At 42.8% G+C, this 18,630-nt stretch overlaps 1 protein-coding gene across 2 annotated transcripts in view; it reads right to left on the reverse strand.

Annotated features, from left to right (window-relative positions):
* Ak5 (adenylate kinase 5) overlaps positions 1-18,630 on the reverse strand; it is a 279,023-nt gene that overhangs the window by 25,167 nt on the left and 235,226 nt on the right. For both annotated transcript variants that reach the window (XM_074079730.1, XM_074079729.1), the window contains exon 11: positions 2,013-2,176. In XM_074079730.1, the coding sequence (XP_073935831.1) occupies positions 2,013-2,176 (164 nt within the window). The remainder of the gene's footprint in view (positions 1-2,012; positions 2,177-18,630) is intronic.

Consider the following 18,630-nt stretch of genomic DNA (forward strand, 5'->3'; position numbering starts at 1 on the left):
AACCTCTTGCAATTGCTTTAAGTGGGGTGGGAGAAAGCTGAGGGGGAGAAATGATGGGGGCAATGTAACCAATGTACAATATAAGTCTAATCAGAATTGTCACTATGAACCCCCCCATATTATGAATATATCCTAATAAAAATGTATTTAAAATTTTTGATGTGGAAAATTTTGATATGGAAAATAAGGGGGCAGGAACATGGAAGTTTGGGGAGGGGTTGGGCAGCATATGGTCAGTTGCGTTTGTTGAGGAAATAGAGGAGTTCCCTGCACTCTTGCTTTTGGCAAGAGCTCTGCGAATGAAGCCGTCCCATGTGTAGTCAGAATTCTTCTCTGGATAATTGTGAATTAACTCCGGTTGACATTTATAGTCTAATGAGGAAGACAACAGATAAACAAATGAATATATAACAGCTAAAGATAACTGATAGGCACAAAATTAAGGCAGGGCAAAGAGATATAAAATGCTAGAGATGTTATTCCAGAGAGGGTAGTCAGAGAAGGCCTGTTTGATAAATCATGACATTTAGGCAGAGTCTAGATGAAGTGAAGGAGCAAACTGTGTGAGTATATGAAAGAAGAACACTCAGGCTGAGGAAATAGCCAATGCAAAGGACCTGAGGCAGGAGTAGCTGACCTGTGTGAGGGATGAGGAGGAGGGCAGAGGCTTGGTGGGAGCCAGCCAGGTGAGGTAGTTGGAGGCCAGAGCCATGGCCAAGACTCGGATTTCATTCTGAGGGTCATGGGCAGCTGCTGGAAGGTTCTGAGGAAGGGGGCAGCACAGTGAGGTAAGCATTTTAAAGAAACCCCCTGGCTTCTGTGAAGAGTGCTGGGGTGGGCGTGGGGTTATGAGAAAAGTGCAATGTCAGTTTTCCTTTCATGAGCCTCGTTCTGGCCTCCAGGTGGGAGACAGTAGAGGCTGCATTGCACAAGCCCTGGTTATAGAGTTGCAGTGAGACCCAACATGCAAGAATGAATATTTTTTGATACTCATGCAGACACAGATACAAATATGATTTGAAGAGGAAAAAAAAAAGACACTAGCAAAGGGATGTTCTTTACTTAAATTATACCAGGAAGGCATTATAAATTTTTTAAATAATGCCATAAGCTAGACCAAAAAGTTTTTTTGTTGTTTCCTCAAAGCTTCTAATGCTAGGCTCCTTACCTCCACATTCACCAATGTTTCGAAGATTTTTTTGTAAAATGTTTTTTGGTGGAACTTTGCACTCAGGGCTTTGTGCTTACTAGGCAGGCACTCTATCACTTGAGCCATGCCTCCATCCCTTTTTGTTCTGGCTATTTTGGGGATAGGGTCTCTCTTTTTGCCCAGGCCAGCCTGGACGAAGATCCTCCTTGTAAGCTGGAATGACAGGCACGTACCACTATGCCCAGCTATTTCCAGTTGAGATGAGGTACTGCAAACATTTTTGCCTGGTCTGGCCTCAAACCGTGATCCTCCCAATCTCATTCTCCCATGTAGCTGGGACGACAGGTGTGCGCCACCAGTACTTCCACTCTTTTGAAGATTTTTTTTTTTTGGTGGCATTGGGGTTTGAACTCAGGGCCTCACACTTGCTAGGCAGGCGCTCTTACCATTTGAGGTACTCCACCAGCTCTCTGTTTTGAAGATTTTTAACTCTACAGCGAGGGGCTGGATTTGGGGGAAAATGAGAACTAAGCTGACATTTAAGGAGCTGGTCAAGGAACCTGGGCCTGTGCAAATTGGTTGGACAGTGGGCTGTTTGCTGCAGACCTGCCCACCTCTGGATTGTCACCTAGGAGAAATAAAATCCAGCTCCAGGCCCTGTGGGTTCCTTTGTTTTTGCAGCTTCATCTCTTTACAGAATCCAGGTGGATACCTTGTCCAAAAGGCTGCTGCTCAGGGCGGGGCCGTGGCTTGCCAAGGGCAGGGGCGGGGCTTACCGAGAGCGGGGGCGTGGCCTGCCAAGGGCAGGGGCGGGGCTTACCGAGAGGGGGCGTGGCTTGCCAAGGGCAGGGGCGGGGCTTACCGAGGGCACCAGGTCTCCACGTTCCATGATGTCTCTGATCAGTTTGCTTCTTTCAGATTCCGAGGCCAGTTCTTTACGTAGGAGCTCGCCCATCGAGAGATGGGTGAACCCGTATTTCCTCACCAGCTTCTCACACTGTGTGCCTTTGCCAGAGCCAGGGCCACCTTGAAAAGGAGTCATGTGTCAGACATGCATTCCAAGCACGGGGCCTCCCTTTCGACTGTGGCCACCGTGGTGAGCAAGGCTCAGGTTTCCTTCACAGGCACCTGGGGAGGCCTTTTCACATCCTGGGAGCTGCTCTGGGGGCCATGGGCACAAATGGAGGGCGAGGCACAGTCCTGGAGTTTAAGGAGCTAACTCCTGGAGGGGTCAGGTTTTAGGGACAGACACAGGAGCGGGTGGAGCTGGTGGAAGTGGTCAGCTGAGGAGGGGTTCAGCCTGTTTCAGGATCGCAGAGGAGAGGCATGGTGGCTACGTTTGACAGTGATGCAAATCAGAGAAGGTTCTTGTGGAACTGAGCCTGATGCTCAGGTGAAAGAATTGGCTGCCAAACCTAATGAGCTGCTAATTTAAAAAGAAATTGTTTTTCTTTTTCAGACAGTCACAAACCTACAGAAGAGTTGTAAGCGAAGTACAGAGAACACTGTGAAACACTGGAGAGTAGAACCTTTTAGCATCATTTCCCCACATGAGGGAACAAGAACATCGTCCTAGATAACTACAGCCTCACACCGCTTTCAACTTTCAATCAATTGTCCCAATCAACTGACTATCCTCTGAAGAGCAAATGAACCAGGTTTAGAATCACGAGTTGCCTTAGTTGTCATGTCCTTCTGGTCTCCTTCAGTATGGGACACATTCTGAGTTTCCTTGACAGTTTTGACGATTACAGGTAGTTTTGTAAAATGTTCCTCAATAGATTTTTTCTAGCTGTTATTATTAATTCTGAGTATCTGCATTTTTTTTTGTTTTTGGTGGGACTGGGGTTTTGAACTTGGGGCTTTGCTCTTGCAAAGCAGGCTCTCTACCACTTGAGCCAAACCTCCAGTCCATTTTTCTCTGGTTATTTTGGTGATGGGGTCTCTCAAACTATTTTCTTGGGCTGGCTCAAACCTTGATCCTCCCAGTCTCAGCTTCCCAAGTAGTTAGGCGTGAACCACTGGCATCAGGCTTGAACACTGCATTTTTTGACTCTTTCCATTAACCCCCATGTTCAGCTAGTTGCTAAGTCAGAGTGTGTGACATCCAAAAATATTAATAGCTCACCTTTACTAAATGCTTATTGTACTAATCACTGTTCTAAGCATTTTATGTATATGAATTTAAGATAACCTTGTTATGCCCACATTTTGCAGATGGGGAAGTGAAGGCACAAAGATAATTCCATTGCCTTAGGCTGTGTGGCCAGTAAGGAGCAAGCGTAGGATTTGAGCCCTGGACTCTGGCTGAGGCGTTCCCTTCACTCTTCTCCACAGTTCAGTTCCTCAGTCTCTCTCTGGCACATGGCGGTATTTCAGCCTCTGCCTGTGGAAGTGAATGGGTGAGGTTCTGGAGCCCACCAGATATGCTGGCTTGAAAACCATGTTACTCTAGCTCCATGGCATCCTGAGGCTTCCCCTGCCCCACAGAACAAAATCCATAGTCTTTTGAGTGGCATTTTAAGTCTCCTCAACCTCATCCCATCTTTTTTCTCTTTTCCATTTCTGTTTTTTCTGAGGCATAATATCTGAACATCTTCATGGGACATAGAAAGATTCAATATATGTATACAATGTGTAATAATCAAATTAGGGTACTAAGCACTTCCATCTCTTATTTTTTTCATTTCTTACCCTCCCCCAACACTGTCATGTTCAACTACAGTTCCTCAAGAAGGCCAGCTTTGGTCAGGTGCTGGTGGCTCATGCCTGTAATCCTAGCTACTTTGGAGGCTGAGATAGGGAGGATTGCAGTTAGCAGCCAGTCTGGAGACCCCATCTCTAAAATAGCCAGAGCAAAATGGATGGCAAATGTGGCTCACATGGTATAGCCTCTGCTTTGCAAGTACAAAGCCCTGAGTTCACATTTCTCTCTCTCTCTCTCTCTCTCTCTCACACACACACACACACACACACACACACAATGCCTCACACATACTCCAGGCCACCGAGATTTTGTTCTTTCTGGTCCTTAGCATAAAATACCCTTCCTCCTCCTCCTCTTTCTCTTTGTCCTCCTCTTTTGGGTAGTACTGGGATTCGAACTCAGGGCTTTGCACTTGAGAGGCAGGTGTTGTACCTCTTGAGCCATGCTCCAGTCCTTTTTGCTTTGGTTATTGTGGAGACAGACTGGCCTGGATCGTGATCCTTCTATTTTAGATTTCCTACTACTGTTGGGATGACAGACACATGCCACGGCACCCAACTTTTTTCTGTTGAGATGGGGTCTCAGGAACTTTTTTGCCTAGGCTGCCCTGGAATCTCCATCTTCTGATCTTAGCCTCCTATGTAGTAGGATGTCAGGCACACGCCACCAGGCCTAGCTTGTTGGTTGAGATGGGGGGTCTCACAAACTTTTTTGCCCCATCTGCCTCAAACTGAGATCCTCCTGATCTCAGCCTCCCAAATAGCTAGGATTACAGGCGTGAGTCACCAGTTGCTGGCTAAGTTTGGGCCTTTGACCAATATGTCCCCATTTTCCCTACCCTCCAGTCCTTGGCAACCATTATTCTACTCTATTTCTATGAATACAACTTTTTAAAATGTAATGAGATCATGCGGTATTTGTCTTTTTGTCCCTGCCTTATTCCACTTACCATAATGTTCTCAAGGTTTGTCCATATTTCAGGTGGCAGGATTTCCTTGTTTTTTTCCCTTTTTTTCAGGCTGAATAATATTTCATTGAATGTATATATGTATACCATACACATTACATATGTTCATTATATAAATTCAATTGTGCATATCTCTGTGCATGGATAATACTGCATTTCCTTTACCCTCTATCCTCTTTCCTAACTGTCCAGACCATCCCTTCCATTAGGCCAGATGGGATGCTCTATTCCCGTTGGGTAGGAACTAGGACTCTCAACCCCAGTTCTGTGAGAGCCAGTGGTGAATAGCACTGGGGCGGCCACTCTCAGGCTGCTTGACCTTGGTCTCCAGGTCCCCCAGGATCCCCTGCCCTGGGGACTTCCCTCATGCTCTCAGCACCCAGCATAGCACCTTGAACATTGCAAGTGTTCCCTCACATCTGACTAATCAGTTTCTCTGTCAAAAGGGAACATTTATTGTTAAAATGTAAAACATCATTGAGAGTATAGTGAGGATTTATGACTTATTCTGCAATTTGCCTTTCTTCCTCTTCAAAACTCCTTTCTCAGGGTGGTTGGAACATCCCTCTTAAGGAGAAGACATTAGTTTGTCCCTCTGTCACTCCTCCTTCTTTCCCTTGGCAGAAAATTCAGGAAAGGTCCACGTATTCTATCTTCTGTTCACCCAGATGCTGCTCTATGCCAAGTGGAAAGGGTTCAGCTCTCCCCTACCCTGTATTGTCATGGATGGGCCAGACTACTAGGAAAACAACAATTACAGAGGCTTGGGAAAATGATGCAGGGCACTTAGAGGAATGGCATTTGCTTTGAGCCTGAGGACTCCAGTCTGCTGATATAATAGGAATGGAGAGTGTGGGAACAAGGGAAGACTACTTAGGGGAAGAAGTGCTTCCAGATAAATGACTAAGAGAAGCAAGCAGCTGAGCTGATGCGGAGGCCACAGGGCTTCTGGGGCTTGGATTTACCTGGAAACTCTTTTCCTAGGATGGCTGGGAGCTGGTCATGTGGAAAAGATATTTTCAGACTTGGCTTACAAGGCAAAAATGCTGTGTTCCAATTATTTTCTTCCTTTGGCCTCCTACTAATATGACTATTATAGTTTTTGCTCCTCTAAAATGTTATTTAATAAATCTTGACATAAAGGCAATTAAAAATCTTCAGTTCAAATTAACAACAGCTGTGTGTTAAGCTGTATCCGCTGCCCCAGTTAGAAGCCTTCCGTGGGAGCAACAGCTGCAAATTCTTAGCATTTTTTGGCCAAACAGTGCAGGAACTGTGGAATTTTAAGTAATCTACACAATGGCTTGATTCTTCCCTTGGCATCACATGGGGAGAACAAAGTGACTTTCTCACTGAGATGAAGGCCCCAAAAGCTGGTGGAAACACGAATTTCATATCCTGTCACCTATCTGTCTTTGAGGTCTTAACTTATGACTTTTAAATAAAAACAACAGGGCCTTTGATATCCCTCCAGGATAATTTGTTACATGAGACGAAAATCTTTTGGGGAACCACCTCTCAGACTGAGTGGGCTGTGTTCTCTGGTGACAAGGTGACTGATGGCAGATGCGGAGCTGCTACATTTCCTGTCCTGGAGGTGATTTTTACTGTGTCATTACTGCAGACTCACACCCTGGGAAGACCCATATACAATGCCTGGTGGTGTGACTTACAGAGTCTAGAATGTGAGATTCCATTTGAAGGGGTTTGTCAATACTTCAGGAAAGGAAAAAGTGGAAGACTTTTAAATGTGATTTAAAAGATTTTCCATGTTGACTGGGTACCAGTGGCTCATGCCTGTTATTCTAGCTACTCAAGAGGCAGAGATCAGGAGGACTGCAGTTTGAAGTCAGTCCAGGCAGACAGTTGGCTAGACCCTAATTTGGAAATAACCCAACACACAGAAGGGCTGAAGGAGTGGCTCAAGTGGTAGAGCATCTGCCTAGCAAACCTGAGGCCTTGGGTTCAAACTCCAGTACTACCTCCAACCCCCTCATTTTTTTTCCATGTGAGGCCAAAGGTGCTATATTGTGAAAAGCATGAATACTGTGAACCGTTCGTCCATAGTACAGACTATTTCCCCGTCCTGTCCACAGAAGGGGGAGGAAAGTACCAGGAGTTCTGAGTCACTGAAGCCCTGTTCTTGGGTACCTGGTATTTTCTGAGGTGGGACTGAAATGACAAGCGTCACCTTAACATACCCACCTGGGTCACCTTTTCCACTTTGCTCTTTATTTACAGGAGCAATTTTCTCTTAAAGACAGCTCCTGGACTCATCAGCTCTACAAGGCCAGGACCTGCCTCCTAAGTAATTGTTGCAGGTACTTGACTTCAGGAGAAAATGAAATAGCAAAGTTGGCATGGTACAACACATTCTGGGCCCAGAACGAAAGCCCAGACAAATAAAGATGTCAGGTAGGTAATTAGCTGAATCCCAAACACAAACAAATGTATTCACTTAAGTTTTCGATTACACTTTTATTTTTAAGTGTTTTCCTTAGTAATGGCACAGAGCTGTCCTTTGTGACATTTTATTGTATCTTGTTAACTGCTTGATCCTTGATGCAACCTGGATTTAAGTCTGACTCCTGTTAATATGGTTCTTCATGGAAACACATTTGTTGAGCAGCTTGTCTTGTCTGGCACTATGTTAAACACTGGGATGGCTGGCAGAGTGGCTCAAGTGGTAGAGTACCTACCTAGCAAGTGTGAGGCCCTGAGTTCAAACCCCAATACTGCCAAAACAAAAAACCAACAACAACCCCCCCAAAACAAAAACAACAACAAAAAACCCAACCTCCACAAAACCCACACTGGGAATGAAGAGACTCAGAGCTGGGTCTTTCTATCCAAGCAGACAGTCTAAGGGGGGGTGTAGTGACAGGTGACTCACCACTCACCATCACCGTGGTGTGGCAGGGTTATAAGCAGAGCCTTTAAACATCAACACAGAAACACTGGGCATGGGGGTGAATAATTAATTACCTTTGTCAACCCGGGGGAAATGTAGTAAGGAAGATCATAAGACCGAGTCTGGGATCCTCCATGTGACGTGGGCACAGATGGGTACTGCAGATAATGGTGGAAGGGAAGCAGATGTGATGTATTGTGAAGGGCACAGGACAGATGGATCTGCCACTTACTAGTCACGTGGTTATGGACCAGCATTTTCTAAGACTTAGTTTCCTCATCTGTAAAATGGGGAGAAAACAAGGAACTTTCTGCCTCATTCCTTTTCTGACTCTCTTTCCTCATCTCCCATACTTGGCCAGTTACTAAGCTCAATTGGATTTACACTTGGAAAGATACCTGAAACTTGTCCCCTTGTGCCAGATCTCATCAAAAACTCCTCTTGTCTCTGCCAAAAAGTTGGTGCTTGGCAAATGCTATTTACAATGAAATGAGGTTAATCAGCTGTCTAGCTCTTCCTGAGTCACAACATCCAGCATATGGAGGTTTGAATTAAACATAATCCAAAATCAGCAACAAATTTGGCACCTAGTCAGCACTTAGACAGTCCAGACTACCTGCAGGTTTCTAAGGTATATCTGTGTGTGTACACATTTGTACATGTGCATTTCACAGTGGACACACAGATACATGTATCTGGTTTAGAGAACTCATAAAACTTATTTTCTCTAAGGCAAAGCAGAAAGCACAGTGCTCTCTGGGTTCTGATTGACATCAGCAAAGATTCCCAGGCCTTCGTTCCTATCCCAACCCAGCACTAGAGTCCTTTAGACTTCCTTGGCACCAGTGACCCTTATCGAGAACTCAATTTCAGCTTCCTATAGATCTGACTGAACCTGAGAGTTCACTGCTTGAGTTTATCCCCCTACTCTGATGGCATCTTTCGCTCCCTTTTTCCTTGACCTCACTTCTTAACTTGTTCTTTGTTGTTTCATGATATGATCAAGATGGACCATATCCTTTGGGCTTCACCTACCTCTTTCCAGCTGGACACCAGGCCCTTTCTTTGAATGCTCTTTCCCTCTTTATGACAGCCTGGCATTTGTTTTATTTGCATCTACTTTGGGTTGCTAAGAATCCCTCCAGAGAGAAAGAAAACCAAGCCAACTTGGTCATGCTTTGTAATTTCACAACAGCTTTTAATGCCTCTTAGTAAATCAATTCCTCTTTTGCTGGTGTTGAATTAGAGGTCTGTGGATGGATTCTAGATAGTATTTTCCTACTGTCCTCAGACATTTTCTTATTCTACTCTTAACATTTTAATTCTCTTACCACTAGGAAGACAAAATCATTTTATTTCCTTAACATTTTCAAAATATTTGTAACTTCTTTCTTTGTTTTCTATCCCTTTGTTCTCCTGCTGGGAAGACTTTTATACAACTTATTCAGCCTAACTCTAATTTCTCTATTTTGGCTCTTGTAACACCTTGGCATTTTGTTCACAGTAACATTTATTTCTCTTTCTATATATCTATCTAGATCTCTATCATCTATCTATCTATCTAATTTTCAATTTTCTTCTTCTTCCTCCTCCTCCTCTTCTTCTTCTTCTTCATACTGAGGATTGAACTCAGGGCCTTGTGCTTGCTAGGCAGGCATTCTACTTCTTGAGCCACTCTACCACAGCTCTAATGTTCAATTCTTAAAGTCTATATCTCCTATTAGACTCAGTGGTCCATGAATGCAAGGTCTGAGTCTGCTTTGCTCCCAACCATGCCTGAAACAAACACAAAGCCTGAAACAGATGATGCTTTGTTACAGCAGTGAAAGAATAGCTAATTTTATGATGAATGAATACTTTCTTGCCTGCTCCAAGTATGTGATACTCTCTTGTCCACATTAAATTTATTCTTCTCCATTGGAACCTTCTCTTCTATGTAACAACATGCTCTGTTCTCTCTAATCCAGGTGAAAATACTTCTAACATGGTCTGTGTTCACTGATTATCTTTCTATTCTTTTTTTTTTTTTCAGGAGTCTAGAACTGCCCATTTCCATTTCTTCCTCATTCATTGACTGCTTCTCCTGTTGGAAACTATCTTCTGCCTTCATTGATCTCTGTAATTGTCTTTTAAAGTTCAACAGTGATTGCATAAATGTCATATTATTTTACAGCTTTCTTCTACTCTTTAATATCTTTGACTTCTCAGTATCATTTTGTGTGTGTGTGTGTGTGGTTCTGGGGTTTGAACTCAGAGCCTCACGCTTGCCAGGCAGGAGCTCTACCTCTTGAACCACTTCACCAGCCCTCATTCAACAAACATCTTGAAAGTCTCTCCTCTTTTGGCTCTCAGACAAGTGGTCAGCCCTTTCTCTCTTTCTTCCTTTGCCAGGCTAAGCTCACAGAAAGCAGAAACTTCTTCATTTCCTTGGCTGTCCCTAGAACCTTGTGCAATGGCACAGATGACTGTTGATTAGAGAGAATATGTAGGAGCTTTTGGCTCCATAGTGACAACTCTATTCCCTTTCACATAAAAGTGAAGTTTTTACATCTCATGTTCACATCTTGGGGCATTCTCCATCTGGTGAGATGACTGATTAAGTTGTTTATCTCCTTTGAGCTTCAACTAGTTCAATTTCAAAGTGCAGATGCTCACAGTGATACTGGTTGTGAGGACAAGAGGGGTGATGCACGTCCATGCCTGGAACAGCAGTCTGCACGGTAAAACACTAATAAGCATCTCAATTATTGCCTGTGAAATGAGGCAGTGAGCATGGGTGATGCTTAAAGTCCTACCTCTTATAATCCAAGGTCGGTATTTTTTGCAGGACCTGGGATTGAGCCCAGGGCCTTGCATATTCTAGGCAAGTGCTCTACCCTTGAGCTATATCCCCAGCCCACATTCCATGATTTTATGAAGTATTTTTTTTTATTGTGGTTCTATTTTAACATCTTTAAAGACCAGGGTCTTCATAGTTATAGCTTATGAGGGTACCAAATATCTTTTGCAAATCAAACTACCCTATTTCTAGATGATCTTCAGATTTGTTTACAAATTGATCATATTTCTGTCCCTTAGAATATTTCTGTTTCTCTAAATGAAAATGGGTCCCAATACTGAGTTCAGGTTTTTGTGACTGAACAATAATCCCTTTCAGAGAGAAGCTATTTGTCATTGGAACTTGAATTGATTGTGCCCTAGGAATGATTCTAGCAGTCTGGCCCATGACTCATCTTAAACATCCTACATCTAGAATGAACTCCAAAGCCATGCTGAGTTTCAGGATGGAATTTTTGGGAACTGACTCTCTCTGACCCAAAGCAATTAAGAAAAATAGACCTTTATTCTCACAGACACCATTTCTCTTAGTTTTGGAAGGCATCAATGGCCTCAGGTTATTTGGTGAATGTGTTGAAATGTGCCAGTGCTATATAGGGTCAGCTGAAGGTTATATGGAAGAACTTTGAATAGGACTAGGAACTTTGTGATAGCAGAGACTGCCTGATTTATTAGTGCTTGGTATATAATAGGCACTTGAAAATGGTTAGATTAACAAATGAAGCCTCACTAAGTTATCCTATATACAACAAAGAAGGCAATTAGAAGACTTCAGGTCCTAGTCACTCGTGCTTTGAACTTGCTGAGTGGTTCTGGGAGAATCCTTTTGCCTCTCTGGATCAGCTTCCTTGTCTGTAACCTGAAGGAGCTGGATGACATGGGTATTTTCCTGCTTTGCCTTGCATTACTTAGCCTAAATATTCTAGCTGTCCTTCTTAGTGCTCCTCCCTGCAGAAGAATTGCAGCTCCCACCTTCTAGAGTATGGACCTGAAATGTTCCCCAAAGGCCTATGTGCTAAAGGCTTGGTCCCCACATGCTTGTTGGAAGGTGATGGAAATTTTAAGAAGTGGAATGTAGTGGGCCATCTTTAGGTCATCGGGGAGTGTGCCCTTGAAAGGGGCTGTGGGATTCCAGTACCTTCCTCTCTCTCTTTTGCATCTTTGCCATGAGGTGAGTAATTTTCTCACTCCCAACAAGATGTGCTGCCCTGCCACAGGCCCAAAAGCAATCAGGGACTGGAACCTCCAAAACCAAGGGTCAAATAAATCTTTTCTTATTGATGGAAAACTGACTAACACATCACTTTTGGTGGAGGCATGCCACGTTTAGCCTGTGTGTGCTTGGCCAGGTTTCTCTTCCCTTTGCTGTCAGATGACAGTGTGTTGGATGGCAGGGCTCCATCAGCAGGGTTACCAGGAGTTTGAAAAAATTCCTGACAGATCTCTAACTCTCTGGGGGCTGATGCCTAGGAATTTATAAAAATTTCCTCAAGGGAAGGGTGCAGATAATTGCATTTTCCTTTGACATGTATGAGAAAAGATGATGTTCTGATAGATGGATAGAGGGACAGCAAGTGATAAAACAAGACAGAATAAAATGCTAATGGTAGAATATAGATGGTGGGTGTATAAGTGTTCACTGTACAATGCTTTTTGGCTTTAGTGTATGTATGAAATATTTTCATTATAAACAAAAATAATATTTGAGAAACATTCCCCAGGTGATCTTGCTGATTAGCCTGATTTGAAGCTCCTAGACTAGATAATCTAGCGAAGGCAATTTACTGTGAATTCCCCAGTGGTCACTGCAGGGAGGCCATGCTGATCTTTCATTTCATGTTTACAATGTAATAATGCTGAGATAATGGTTCTATCGTGAATGACTAATTGTTATAATGGTCAATACTTTCATTGCCTTATTAAAAGCTGGATCGGTCCTCTTTGCTGCAGACGTGGGGATCTTTTGCTGCAGGTGGTGGGGCTGTGGACGACTTCGCACCAGTGCTGTGGTTCTGAGGTCAAGTGCTGAGGAAGTCACTGCAAACCGTTCACATGAAAGTCTCTGGTTCACCATGTGTTGGGCTTGTTATATTGTCTAATAAGTGTTTTATTTATAGTATAGCATTCAATTTTTTCAATAGTTATTTGAAACTGTTAACTATTTATAACCCTGTAATAGGTGGAAAAATGCGCCAAAGGCTTCCTGGTACTACTAAGCTCTCCAGCCTCCCATCTAAAGGCCCTGCTGGCTCTTCTTGCTGGAAATCAGACAGACCTGCTGTTCAGAAATGCATGACACGGTCTTCAATCAACTGTAGTGATCTTGGGAGTCAGGCTTTCATTGTGGCCCCGTGGGGTTCCCGGAAGAAATACAGAAGGCTCAGTTAAATACTGCACAGCACATAATTACACGAAACACAGTCACTGAGTATCTGAAATTCAAATTTAAGTAGGGGTCTTGTGTTTCTGTTGTTAAACTGGCAACAATCAGGCCCCACCATTTGTTAGCTGGAAGACTTTGGGGACATGATTTTTATCTCCATTCTGACAACTGACAGTCTATGATTTTGCTATTCATTGAGCTAACACCCATTATGCTGGAGAGACAGGTGAAATGTCTCATCAAGACAAGACACTGAAACTGAAAGCTACAACACTAGCTCCTACGTGGGCAGAAGACAAGGCAGGTCCAGGTGTCAGGTGAGAGGAAACAGCAGGCACCATGGTGATGGTTCCTAGACACTTCTACCTCATGCTGGGTGAACTCCTATAGCTCAGGATACCCTGACCCGTTCCACCCTAACCCATCTCAAAACAGGGATGGGCAAGATTTCCATAGTGCTCCTGAAAAACACAATTAAAACACCTGTCCTTTTTCTTCACCCAGAGGTCTTCAAGGCCTGTTCCAGATCTTCACCTCCCACCTTTTTCTTTTCAAACCTATGGGGTGTGTGTGTGTGTGGGGGGGGGGGTGGGTGGGCTTTTCCAAAAGTTATTTCAAGTCAGGCTCTGCTTGTTTGGGTATCTGAATTCTTGGAATTCATTGTTCTAGAATGCTCTACTTGCAAGTTTTTCTTAAATTGGTGAAGCCACCTTTTTTCCTATTTCCTAGTTCACTTCACATAGGATCTTAGGTAAATGTTAAATGAAAATAATGGAAATTTTATCTATTACTCTTTCTATTTAATTCATTTATCTAGCTTTTCTTCAAATGTGCCAAAGACACATTTTGTTTTGTTTTTGTAGTGTTTTTTCTACACATGCATGGTTTTTTAGTTGGGTTTTCATTGGGAATCTGTCTGTTCTGATATTTCACCTCTTTAGACTGCTGTGTTCTCATCTGAAAATAAACTTGTTGGACTGAAAATAAGCTGGCTGCTGTTCAAGGTCCTTTCTAGCATTCTCAGCCCATGTTTTTGTCTTTGTCAGAGAACTTAGAGACTATTATGTTTGCAATCTATTTACATACAGTAAAGGGAAGTGAGGATACATATTGTGATGGATGTTAATTGATTACATTTGACACTTTGTGTTCAATTCTGGGTGATACCATGAAAACTGGAAGTCTTAGACATTGTGATAGGAATGCAAAATTTGTAAAACCTTCCTGAAGGACAACTTGGCAATAAAAGAAAAAAGTCTTTACATTTTCACACCTATGTACTTATCCTGAAGGTAAAAAATTTGACTATTTTAGTTACCCAGATATTCATTACAGAATTTTTAATGAGAGAAAAAAATTAGAAAACATAGTACATGGCAACAGGCATAAACAGCATAACAATATAGCAATACAAAGGAAGAGGATAAAGTCATTAAAATGATATATTGAAAGAAGACAGAGACAAGAGAATGTGTGATTCTATTATATAAATTTAAAAAATTGTTTCTGGTAACCTTTAGAGAGGACAGTGATTAAAAGGGGTTAGTAAGGAAACTTCTGGGTGCTGGCCTCACTTAATTTTATTCAATTTCTTTCTTGAACTGCATCTTGGTAGAATGGGTGTGTTCAACTATTGAAATTTCATCCCAGAACACTTATGACTTGTGTGCTTTTTGGTTTTTCTATTTCAGTTTAATTTAATAAAACTTTAAAGCATGACAATGTATACATGTATTGACATCACATGATACCCCATTAATATGTATGATTTTTGTGTTTTTATGTGTCAGTTAAAAATAAATTTAATTAAAAATGACATAGTATATCTAGACATGTTATTTTTGAGAGATGCTCATGGGACATTTTTAGGTTTAAAAAGTAGATATTTTAAAATTGCATGATCTCATTCTTATGAAAAATGTATATTTAAAAAAACATATACATAGAAAAAAGTTAATACAAAATCTTTGCATCCTCAGGTATTGGGATATTGGGTGATTTTATTATTGTTGTTAATACATGCTTGCTAGAATAACGATGTATTGTTTTTGTAAAAAGAAAAGAAATCTTTAAAAAACTACCCTGGTCAGCTATTTTAAGAGAGATTGTGGCTTCATGTATCCAAAGGGACAAGACGGAGGGACAGATGATAAAGGAGAATGTTTTTACTTACTCTATAAGTAACTGTGGAGAAACCAAGAAGGCGATGGGGGCACAGATGAGAAGATGGCGCTCTGCTCTTCAGGAGTTTAGGGCCTTCTTTCAGAGGAAGCGGCTGCTTGTGGTTGGATAGAGATGTGAATCTAACATTTGGACAGCAGTGAGGGTGGAGAAAGCTCATTGGTTCTGCACCGCTCAGCAGTTGTTGGGGGTTTGACAGCAGGTTTGGACTCAGTCTTTGGAAGCTCTGCCTAGCACAAGAGTTGTCAAATAAGTCAGGCCTTCTCCTCTCTGGGAACACAAGCCAAGGCAGCCAGGGCCCTCCATGTTGGCTCAAGACTAGGACAGGTGCACTGGAGTGTGCTGACACTGCAGTGGAGTGTGAGAGAGTGGTTACCATAGGGCATTGGCGAGTGGCCCAGCAGGGGCTGTGGAGCACTATGGCTGCAGGGCTGCAGCCTCTGCACAATTGCTTTGCTCTGGCCTTGAGCGTGAACTGTAGGCTTCTGGGACGCCCAGCTTAATTCTACATCAGTAGCAGCACTCACTCTGTAGACAAGCATCTTCCTTCTATTTTTTTTTTTTTTAAAGAGAGGGTCTTGCTCTATAGTCCAGGCTGGCCTGCCTCAGCCAGTCCCAAGTGATGGGATTACAGATGTGTACCACCACACCTGGCCCTTCCATTGTTTTGATGAGCTCAGTTCCACCAGAGAAGATTAGAACTAAATATGTTTTTAAGTCAAATGTCAAATCAGCTTTTCCTACTTGTGATGGTTAGTCACGCTTTTAGGAGGATGCTGTACCGGTGTTTAAACTCAGGGTGCCATGCTTGCTAGGTAGGCATTCCACCACTTGATCCATGACCTTTGCCCTTTTTGCTTTAGTTTATTTCTCAGACGGGGTCTCAAGCTTTTGCCAGACTGCAACTCTCCCATTTCTGCCTCTCACATAAAAGCAGAAGTTTAGTCTTGATTGTCAACTTGATTGGACTGAGAAACTCCTAGGAGATATGTAAAGCAACCTCTGTGTGTATCTGTGAGGGCGTTTCCAGAGACAACTAGATCATGAGGGCTTTGATCTAATCAAAGGATTAATTCCTGATGGATTTGTAATATGAAGGTATTATTGGGAGGTGGTGAGAAGTAGGAGGTGTGCCTACTTTGGGTAGGTCTCTGGGGGTGTTGTTGTTGGGCATTACCCAAGGATACCTGGAACCTTCACCTATCTCTCTCTCTGCTTCTTAGCTACCAAGAGGCGAGCAACTTTGCTCCGCCTCCATGCTTTACCACCACACTGTTAAGCCTCACCGCAGGCCCACAGCAAGGGCGCATCCAAAACAGATTGAAACCTCTGAAACCAGGACCCCAAATAAATCCTGCCTCCTTTAAGATGTTTCTGGCAGATATTTTGTCAGTGATAAAAAGTCTAATTAATGCAGTTTCCTGCATTGATTGAAGAACTCAAGTGGACTGACTGCCCTCTGAGCTCTGTGCCTCTGCCAGAGAGGAATAAAATGGGCACAGCCCCTGATTTTATATCTTCCAGGAATGTTTACAGTATTATAATCCAGGATTCTTCCTTCTTTGGAGACTTGAAAGGAGGGGATCTAATTAGTTGGTTTTGTTTGGACTGAGCTACCCCAAGTGAAAATCCTCTCTCCCTTGGATTTTTGAGACAAGGTCTTGGTATATATTCAAAACTGTCCTCAAATTCACAATCCTCTGAGATTACAGATGTATACTATCATATCCAGCTTTCTCTCTCTCTCTCACTGAGGATTGAACCTAGGCTTTTGAGCATGCTAGGCAGGGCCCTACCATTCAGCTGTACCCCAGTCCAAATGTAAAACCTTTTTACATTTTCATCCTTCCATCTCTACGTTTCTCTGAGAGTATTAACAAAAAACCTGTACAAGTAGAAGGTTAACTGTGAGATGTATGAGGGAGCAATCACTTACTATTTGTAACTGTGCTTTCTGGCGTCTGTGTCAGTTATAAGGTGATGGACTAGAACTTGATTCTGATACGGAGCCATGTACTATCCATTCAGCATGAATTATCAGAGGCCATGTCTCTTTGTTGTTTTCTGGAAAGGAGCTATGAAGACTTTGTAAAGACTGCACAGTGATCTTTTAGGACTCAGCCAGAGGAAGAGTCTCAGTTATTAATTTTTTTTTTTTTTTGGTGGTACTGGGAATTGAACTCAGGGCCTTCCACTTGCTACACAGGCACTGCTCTACCAATGGAACCACGCCTACCACTCTTTTTGCATTTTTTTTTTTTTTTGAAATAGGGTCTTACTTTATGCCTGGCTAGCCAGATGGAGGTCCTCCTATTTATGCTTCCCTTGTAGCTGGAAATGACAGGTATGTACCACCACACCTGGGCATTGGTTGAGATGGAGTCTTGTGGATTTTTTACCTGGGTTGGCCTCTAGCCATAATCCTCTCAATTTCCACCTTTCGAGTAGCTAGGATTATAGGTGAGAATCATTGAACCCAGTGCACTGATGGTGCTTAAAAATTGCTAAGCCTCAGTCTTACCTTAAACTTCTGTTCTTATCACCTTGGCTCTGAGAATGGTTATCAGTTATTATTTACTTCTGACAATGGTATTGTTTTTTGTTTTTTGGTGGTACTGAGGTTTGAAATCAGGGCCTCACACTTGTTAGGTAGGTGCTCTACCACTTGAGCCATACTCCTAGCCATTTTTGCTTTTAGTTATTTTTCAGACAGAGTCTCATGCTCTGCTCAGGGAGATCTCCAACTATGGTCCTCCTATGTCTGCCTCCTTGACAATGGGTCTTTATTAGTCATAACTGAGCTTTGGGGACCTGAGGGCAGTAGCTTTCTCTGGGCTTTCTTCATCTTCCATTCCATTCATTCTGTTCCATTCATTCAAAAGACAACAACTGAATGCCTTCTAAGTGTCAAACATCTTACTAGATGCTTCAGGATCAAAAGAAAGGAAAGGACAGAGTCTCTGTCTTCTGGGGATTTAGTAAAAACCACTCTCAATCACCTGTCATTACCTTCAAACAGATGATCAAAGGAAAGCTACTCCCTAATAGAAGGCATTCTTCCTACTTGGCAGAACTGCAAGGAACAACTTCATGGTCTATACCTCAGATAAACAGGTAAAAATATCCACCTGGGTGTCAGGAACATAATCCATGTTAAAACCAAAGACTAAATTCTGCTACAAGAGGAAAGTCTTTCACGGCTTGACCACTTGACAGTTGCTTTAAATACATTTTATTTGCAGCTAAAAAGACATAGAAACCCTTGGTTGGTTCAGAGAAGCTTGAAGCAAACTGGAGGGATAACACTTGTGAATGTTGCACACTAAAGGCCAAAACAATCATTGTCCCCTGAGTCACTGGCTTGTAACTCTGCTTCATTCTTCAAGGCAGTAAAATGGCCTCCCACTGAGGTGAGTTGCAAAGAACTCCAGGAATGTGTCAACCAGAGCAAACGGTTTAGAGGCAGCAGAGACGGAGGCATGATAAGCCCAAG

Source organism: Castor canadensis, chromosome 7, assembly GCF_047511655.1.
Source record: "Castor canadensis chromosome 7, mCasCan1.hap1v2, whole genome shotgun sequence".
NCBI classification, from domain to species: Eukaryota; Metazoa; Chordata; class Mammalia; order Rodentia; family Castoridae; genus Castor; species Castor canadensis.